Source organism: Berghia stephanieae, chromosome 6 (assembly GCF_034508935.2).
Source record: "Berghia stephanieae isolate SIO BIC M18660-M18661 chromosome 6, UCSD_Bste_1.3, whole genome shotgun sequence".
In the NCBI taxonomy this organism is placed as follows: domain Eukaryota; kingdom Metazoa; phylum Mollusca; class Gastropoda; order Nudibranchia; family Aeolidiidae; genus Berghia; species Berghia stephanieae.
Genome location: NC_088365.1, coordinates 3,602,057 through 3,610,958, shown reverse-complemented (window position 1 = coordinate 3,610,958; position 8,902 = coordinate 3,602,057). Strand labels below are relative to the sequence as shown.

The 8,902-nt window shown below is 37.9% G+C and overlaps 1 protein-coding gene across 1 annotated transcript in view; it reads right to left on the bottom strand.

The window, feature by feature from the left end:
- The window catches only part of LOC144975988 (A disintegrin and metalloproteinase with thrombospondin motifs 8-like), a 19,616-nt gene extending 13,614 nt beyond the window's left edge, over positions 1-6,002 (bottom strand). Inside the window, exons 1-3 of the mRNA XM_078920240.1 lie at positions 5,871-6,002; positions 3,055-3,332; positions 1-65 (exon numbers count right to left, since the gene is read on the bottom strand). The exon at positions 1-65 is cut by the window's left edge and continues 17 nt beyond it. Of these exons, the coding sequence (XP_078776366.1) occupies positions 1-65; positions 3,055-3,308 (319 nt within the window). The 5' untranslated portion in view covers positions 3,309-3,332; positions 5,871-6,002. The remainder of the gene's footprint in view (positions 66-3,054; positions 3,333-5,870) is intronic.
- Between the last annotated feature and the right edge of the window lie 2,900 nt (positions 6,003-8,902).

Below are 8,902 nucleotides of genomic sequence, written 5' to 3'. Positions count from 1 at the left end.
GCTCCATCAAAATAATGTTCTCAATCCCAAAGGTGATTTCTATGGAGTTGTAGCCCAGTGGTAAACTGTACATACCAAAAAAATATTAAATAAGTAAATAGAAAGAAAAAGGTATCTAGTCATTCAGAGCTATGAGACCCAAGGAGTCGTATGTTAAAATAGTTTCTATGGCGTTAAATGGACTTTGCACCAGTAGTAATTCCCTGCTACCCTTTGGATAGGACTCTAGCATGTCGCAAAGTAATTTTCACAACTTCTATCAGACCTAGATAGATCCACTCAATGACTGGTGGGTGGACAAGTGGGAGTGGGGGTCAGAAAAAAATTGCAACATCACCCGGGAACGGATCATGGTTCTTTTGCATTGAAGGCCATCGCTCTACGTCTGTGCGGCTATGTGGTCTGAAGGTCCTGAGATCGAGCCTCGCTGGACGTATAGTTGAGTCCTTGGAAAAGGCTATTTACTCACATTCTCTCACCGTACTCGGGTGTAAACAGAGGACCTGGCCGTTAACAGCGTTGTCTCTGTCCGAAAAAAATCATAATACCGCCTTACAGGCGTCATCTCTGTCCTAAATGTGAAGTGTTGCTGTTGGACAAGGGCCCTTTGTAAAGTGCTTTGAGCACGTTTAGTGGATACTGCTCTATATAAAAGCTCAATTGAAAGATCTACCAGTTGAGCTCTCGGACACCTCTCTCTCTCTCTCTCTCTCTCTCTATATATATATATATATATATATATATATATATATATATATATATATATATATATATATATATATGAGAATTAGATTTATACCTTGAAATATGAAACTTCGGGTAATTTATCTTCACTGCTCATAAAAATGGCTGGCTAAAAACAATATTAAAGAACTGGGAGATGTCCTTCGATAGATAATCCATCAAACAAGATGTCTCATGTCAACAAAAATCACACTAGTTGTCCAAAGTGTGAAAATACGCTTCAACAGTCGTAACGTCACTTCCCTCGTAATGACGCATGGAAACTTAGTAACTGACTCTAAACTATCGGAACAATGGCGGATCTGACGAGCATAAAAGCGTACACATTCTGATCACAAGACATATGAAAAGTTCTAGCCGGCATGAAGAATAAAAAGTTCCTATTTTCTTTGATACAGTTTAGTGAAAATTACTCATGAAAATGCATGGCAAAAAAACAATAACAAAGACCTGACTGACGTCAATTTCGTTCTATCTATAGTCTGATCATTACAATTTAGTGAAAACTACTCCAAAAAACTGCTTAGCGACGGCAATTTTGTTCAATCTAGAAAATATGAAAAAGATTTTTCTTCAAATCTTGTGATACATAAAAGAAATCTGAAAAGAAATATAGATGTGCGGCTATGTCGTCGAGTGGTATGACACTCGCTTTCGGATCGGAAGGTCCTGAGTTCGAGCCTCGCTCGGAGCATAGTTGAATCCTTGGAAAATGCTCTTTACTCACATTCTCTCACCGTACTCTGATGTAAAATGAGAACCTGGCAGTTAACAGCGTGTTCTCTATCGGAAAAAAAGTGTAGTATCCCCTTACAGGCGTCATGTCTTTTTCTACATGTTACATGTTGCTGTTGGTCAGGGACCCCTTGTAAAGCGCTTTGAGCACATAAAGTGGATATAGCGCTATATAAAATAAGATCTCAAGTTAAAAAAGCTCAAGTAATCGTAACATTTGTGATAAGTTTCATGTATGTAGTTTGTAAGGAGAGGTTTATAATCTTATAGATAGTATGCACTTGGCTGAGAAGCTCATAACATTGCCATCCGGAAGTATAACGGACGAACACACAAAACGGTGTGTATCCGTGAATGTTTATAGTCAGGTTAATATAGTTCAGTGAGCATTAGTCATAAACGCGGATGGCAAAAAACAATAACAAAGACCTGAGTGACGTCATCTTTGAACTATCTATCAGCGGAATTCGAATCCTCCAGGTCGCAGTGTTATGCCTTAACCACTCGGGCACTTCGAGCCCCATTCATATCAAAAGTAACCCTTCAGACCCAACAGTCCCATGGAGCCGGTTTCTACAGCGGGAAATAGAGACAATAGCAATTGCTTGCTATCCTTTGGACAGGACGCTAGTCTATCGCAAAGTACTTTCCGACAGATAATCTAAAAAACCCAATTAACCAGTAACTGCTGTGTGGACAAGGGGGGGGGGGTCAGAATAAAATCTAGACGGCACCCGGGATCGATCTTGGTCTCTTTCTTTGCATGTGAATTGAGTGCTCTACCAACTGAGTTATTGGGAACCCCCACCCCCTTTTACCAATACATAATATAGTAGTAGTAGTAGTAGTAGTAGTAGTAGTAGTAGTAGTAGTAGTAGTAGTAGTAGTAGTAGTAGTAGTAGTAGTAGTAGTAGTAGTAAGCTTCGCAGTCCGAATGACGCTTGCTGAGAATTGTTTGATTCAGTCATGGTTGATGAGTATAGCTGCTCTCTCCATCCATGTTGTTAATTGTTTCCATTGGTCACGGTCCTGGGCCAGAGTTTTGAGGCTGTCAAGATCTTGTGACTTTAGTACGGAGGGCACTGCAGTATTTCTTAGTTCTTCAGGGATTAATTCGGCCTCATATGAATCCAGAAATTTCTGATATGTATAGAGGTCCTGGTTCACGGTAGTTACCAATGATCTTGGTGTTCTCCCTACATATTTATTGCCATGAAGGAAATATTCTGTCATTGCAGTTTGGGCTGGGATGTTATCTTCTCGACGTAAAATGTGACCAAATAGCCTCCATCGCTGTCCTATTATTATTGTACTCAGGCGTTGGACCCTGTTTTTTTTTTCATAGAGATCAGTATTTGTAATTGTCTCTGGCCAATAGATTCTGATTACGCGACGTAATTTTTTTGCGGTGGTATGAATCGAGACTTTCTAAGTTCTTTTTTCTGAGGCCCCACGTTATAAGTCAATATACATATAAGTAGACAGTTATTGAAAGTACGTAATTGGAATTTTAAAGAGGTAAAGTCTGGCCATTCATTCATTCATGCATTCATTCAGACAGCAAGATGAGCTCACCTATCGTAAGTTTTTTGCATCTCCACAAAGTAGCTCTTGATTTCCTCCGAATACTGTTGAAACGTGCTCAAGCCTGAGATGTTTTTCCACACGGCGAAGGCTTCTGGTTCAACATACACCCTTACCTCGACGTGGTAGCGCTCTTGATTATCCATGAAAGATCTCACTTCGGGTAATTGTGACGTCATCGCAAGTATCACGGCGACGAGGAATGGAAGTCGGAAGACTTTTGGAGTGAGCTGGAGACCCGCCATGTTGTTAAAAGGCGTCGTGCTGATCTATCGGGAATAGAGTTGATTTAATAGACTTAAACAGTCGTGACGTCACTTCCTTCGTAATGACGCTTAGTAACTTAGTAACTGGTTCTAAACTATCGGAACAATGGCGGACGCCCTGATGAAATACTTCTCCGACGAGCATAAAAGTGCATCCAGAGGAGAAAAACATATTAAATCTGAACATGTTTTGATTTTTATAGATTCTGATCACATGACATGTGAAAAAGTTCTAGCCATCATGAATAATAAAAAGTACTGATTTTCTTTGTTTAGAACCAAGCTGCTCGTTGCTGGGTGGACGTGACATCAGACTATTGAATCCTATTAAGGTAACATGTACTTATTTATTTGTCTGATAACCGACGTGCATATATTTACAGGTCTAATCACCCAATTCCTTATGGGCCCATTGTTGTAATGGAAATCTCAAAAAATGGCGCAAACTATTGTCCATTACAACAATTAACAATGTTAAACTAGGCCCATATGTAGGTTCGGATGTCAGACCTGTATATACGTATACGTCACTGATTGTTATGGTCTTTTGTTATGATCGTATTATTGTTATAATGGAATCTCAAACCGTCGCAAACTAATGTTAATGTAACATATTTTGTTAAAACAGTATTGATTGTGTTTGGTCCGATATGGGGAACCGTGGCTCAGCGGTATGGTCTTTGGTTTTTACTCAAAAGGTACCGAGTTCGACAACCCGCCTCGTTGTGCTGCCTCGAGCAAGTCACCTCGCTCTAGCTCACTTTGCGACACTGCATTGCGGCTGACGCCTGGGTTATTCCAGTCTTCTCTTGGAACAGACTCTAAAGACAAATTTCCCCTCGTCCCCAAGATTTGGAATGAACTACCAGGTGGTCTGAGGGAGTGTAAGTCTTTACCTGTCTTTAAAAAGAATCTCAAGACACATCTTCACTGTATTTGCTTTTATTGACACTATGAATCCTTGATTTGGTTATGAATTCATTGCATTTTTGTTTTTTAAAAATGTTCAATCAAAATTGATAATTTATATTGTAAAGTGCCCAGAACGCTGTATAAATGTGTATTATTATTATTATTATTATTATTATTATTATTATTATTATTATTATTATTATTATTATTATTATTATTATTATTATTATTATTATTATTATTATTATTTGTTGTTGTTGTTGTTTTATTATTATTATTATTATTATTATTATTATTATTATTATTATTATTATTATTATTATTTTATTATTATTATTATTATTATTATTATTATTATTATTATTATTATTATTATTATTATTATTATTATGAATAAAGGGAATGTATTTATTGTATGGTATTATGATGTATACATATATACAAGTTTGACATCCGAACGTAATTATGGGCCTAGTTTAACGTTGTTGTAATGGACGATAGCTTGCGTCATTTTTTAAAGATTTTAAAAAATTGAACTTTTATATAGCGCAATATCCACTAAATGTGCTCAAATCGCTTTAGAAGAGGTCCCTGTCCAACAGCAACATTTAACATTTAGTACGGGACATGACGCCTGATATGCGATGTTACCATTTTTCGGACAGAGACAACGCTATTAACGGCCAGGTACTTATTTTACACCTGAGTAAGGTGAGAGAATGTGAGTAAAGAGCCTTTTCCAAGGACCCAACTTCCGATCCGAAAGCGAGTGTCATACCGGACATAGCTTTATGGCTGCTCCGTAGTATTTTTTCCAAAGATCCAATTGATTTTCTAACGTCTCTAATAATGAATCGATCCCATGAATTTTTTAATTGATTCTGTAGTGGTAGTCAATATGATTCAAGTCAGGGTATCTACATTGAGGCTACTACTTATCTTTGGAAATAAAACGAATATGATTTCCTCTCGCACTGAAAATTATGTAGCAGTTTTAGAAGCTAAAAACTTTTCCAGACTTTGTCCCGATCGGTCATTTGATTTTCAGCCAGACAAAACTTCCAATATCGTGAGTTTTACACAAGTTTCAATTTTTATTTAAATCAGCATGAATTAAGTTAAGGTTTTGTTTTTATTGCTTGTAAATTTTCGAATATTTTTCTTATCTACTTCGTACTGAAATAGCGTCTTAGATTTTTCCGGGGGGGGGGGGGGGGGGGGGGGGGGGTCTCGCACCCTATAATATTTTCTAAACAAACAGAAGAAATCAGATATCGTGGGATATTAGGCACAGCAAGTGAAACCCCCCTCCCCCCCCCCTCCCCCCCCCCCTCCTTGCCCACTAGGCAAAAGTTCATTATGAAAGTTTCTTTTCAAAAACTGAAAGAAGCTTTAATATAGATATTTACTTCATTTGTTTAATTATTATGTTAAATAAATTGAAATTTTATAGTTCAAAGTTCAAAGTTCAAAGTGTATTCAATCTTCGGCTTTCGCCAATAAATCACACAATTTGATGACAACATACATGAAAGTGAAAAAAATGGTAAATGGAACGAAAAAATAAACTGATAGAAAAGATATTGACAGCAAATATAAAATGAATAGAAAAATTGAATAAGGTCTTACCTGATGAATGAATATAGGAGGTCGGATCTTCAAATGACCCAGTCGTGATGTTCTCAAAGCCTATTAACATTTCCTTTATCTTCCACCAATTATGTTTGTCGTCACTAGAATGTTTTTTAACATTCGTTTTCAACGTGATAATTGCACAAGCGTGACAAACCAAATCAAACCGCAGCTTTTGTGAACTGATAGCCTAACCGTAACTTTCGTAAATTATAGCCTGACCATAGCCTTCGTAAACTCACAACCTGGCCATAGCCTTCGTAAACTCATAACCTGGTCATAGCCTTCGTAAACTCATAGCCTGACGTAACCTTTGTAAACTCACAACCTGGCCATAGCCTTCGTAAACTCATAGCCTGACCGTAACCTTCGTAAATTATAGCCTGACCATAGCCTTCGTAAACTCATAGCCTGACGTAACCTTTGTAAATTATAGCCTGACCATAGCCTTCGTAAACTCATAGCCTGACCGTAACCTTCGTAAATTATAGCCTGACCATAGCCTTCGTAAACTCACAACCTGGCCATAGCCTTCGTAAACTCATAGCCTGACGTAACCTTTGTAAATTATAGCCTGACCATAGCCTTCGTAAACTCATAGCCTGACCGTAACTTTCGTTAACTCACAACCTGGCCATAGCCTTCGTAAACCCACAGCCCGGCCGTAACCTTCGTAAATTATAGCCTGACCATAGCCTTTGTAACTTTGTAGACTCATAGCCTGACCGTAACCTTGCAAATTATAGCCTGGCCATAGCCTTCGTAAACTCGTAGCGTGGCACGGCCGTAGCCTACACTCAAACCGGCATTATGTTTGTTTGTTTGTTTGTAGGTGTTTAACGGCGCTTTCAACACTACCGTAGGTAATTTAAGCGACCGAAACCGGCATTATGTGAAGATAAAGTGGATTCTAAATAGTAAGGACCTGTCTTAACCCATTCCTTACCACCAATAGGAAAATCGTCACATTCGTTACGATGCAGCTAACATTTTTGTCATTCTAATTTCTTTTGTACATCATAATATTTGAATAAAAATGTTTGCTATAGTTAGTATATTAACATTGTGTTGAAGAGTTCGTTAAGCAGAAAGAAATGTGTATAGCAAGAGCTAACAGATTGTGTGTTTGTAAAGGTTGGGTGTGAATTTGTGAGGACAATCCGGAAAATGGCCGGTAAGGAGAGAGTTAATCCTTTCTTTACCAACTATAGGAAAAAATCGTCACATTTGTTGTTGTGGTACAATGTGATTTTATCTTCTTGAGGTTTGTTTTATATATCACAATAATATATGAAGAAAAATCTTTGTTAATATTTAAAAGAATATAGACCTCCAGTTTCTTTTGAGTTTAATTTTTTTTTAATATTTTTTTTTTGTGTGTGTTGGGTATAAGGTAGGGATTACAATTTTGGAAAAACCCTGAAAATTGACGATAAGTTAGTCCTTCAGAGCCATTAGGCCCGTGGAGCCGGAGTTTCTATAGCGTGAAACGAACAATAGAAATTGCTTACTACCCTTTGGATAGGACGCTAGTCTATCGCACAGTCCTTTCCGCTAAATATATCAGACCCAGCTACCCAATGACTGCTGGGTGGACAGGGGGGAGGGGTCAGGAAAAATTGAGAAATCCCCCCCCACCCCCCATTCCACCCAAAGCAAGCAATTGCTATTGTCCGTTTCACGCTATAGAAACCGGGATAAACTCCGGCTCCATGAGCCTAATGGCTCTGAAAGGACTACTACTTGACAAAAACTAATTAACTGGTTTAATACACACCTTATCAGATTTTTATCAGTGTCTGGCATTTTCAAAGAGACAGGAAAAGTTTTGTTGTTTTTTTTTTTGTGGTTTGTTTGTTTTTTGTTTTGTTTTTTTTTTTTGTTTGTTTTTTTTTATTCATGAATGATCACACCACTAGAGCTATCTTGTTCGTGATACTTTCATCACCAGCTGAGTTCCCATCAAATTATAGCTAGTTGAATATTTTATCTGGATTGTGTGTTTGTGTTTAAGGGTTTTTTTTTTATGGCGCTTGAAACAATATTATTATTAAAGTCAAGTCAGAGACAGTAAAAAGGAATAAAATGCGATGGATAAATTCCAGATTTACAATTTAAAGTACAAAATTAAATGTTAACACGCATAGCGCTTGTTTGGTTGAAGCATAGCCTTCATTAACATATTATAGCCTTCAATTGACCAAAACATTTCGTCACAAAACTATGCGACGGCGAGAGAAAAAAAGCGTTAGTTGTATTTCAACAAGAAATGAAATGAGTAGGAAAGTGCCAGAAGACAATAGAGAATAAAAAATTTTCTCGGCGGCGATGGGGGCTTGAACCTACGCGTGGATTGCTCATACGGTAGAGTCACGATCTCCCCGGCCAGGCGGAGTTGTCGTACCAGTATGGTCGCGGGTTCGAGCCCCCATTGCCGCCGCGAAACATTTTTATTCTCTATTGTCTTCTGGCACTTTCCTACTGACTTCAGTTCTTGTTGTTATCAACATAAGTGCCTGCTCCACTCACTTTTCTGAATAGTTGTAATTCAATATTTTATCAACCAATGGGAGCCTTTCTTTCATTGAGCACTACTAACGACAAGTTTGTTTTATTTGTATGGGTTTTACGGCGTTCGCGACACATTTACTTAGGCCATTTCAGCGCCAGTAAAAAGACAGAGAATGGGGTAGTCAACAAGTCTAGATGCATTAAAGGGACATGAAAACAAGTAAGGCAAAGGGGGCTGGTTCAAAAAGGGAGCAGATGTGAATTCCAAAAGCACACCATCAGTTTACTTCATGAGATCAGCTATAAGTCTCATCCAGAGACAAATAGGCTATAGGATCCCCACTAAAAAGATATACACTAAAATTCAAATGCTTGCAAAACATGATGTTTAAAACAAAACCAAAAAAAAAAGAATGTAACGGTACATAACGGACATAATATGATTCACATCAAGGAAAAAATGCCAGCTTCCAAAACTAATAAATTCGACTATTTCCCTCTCAGCCAAGGACTCCGAC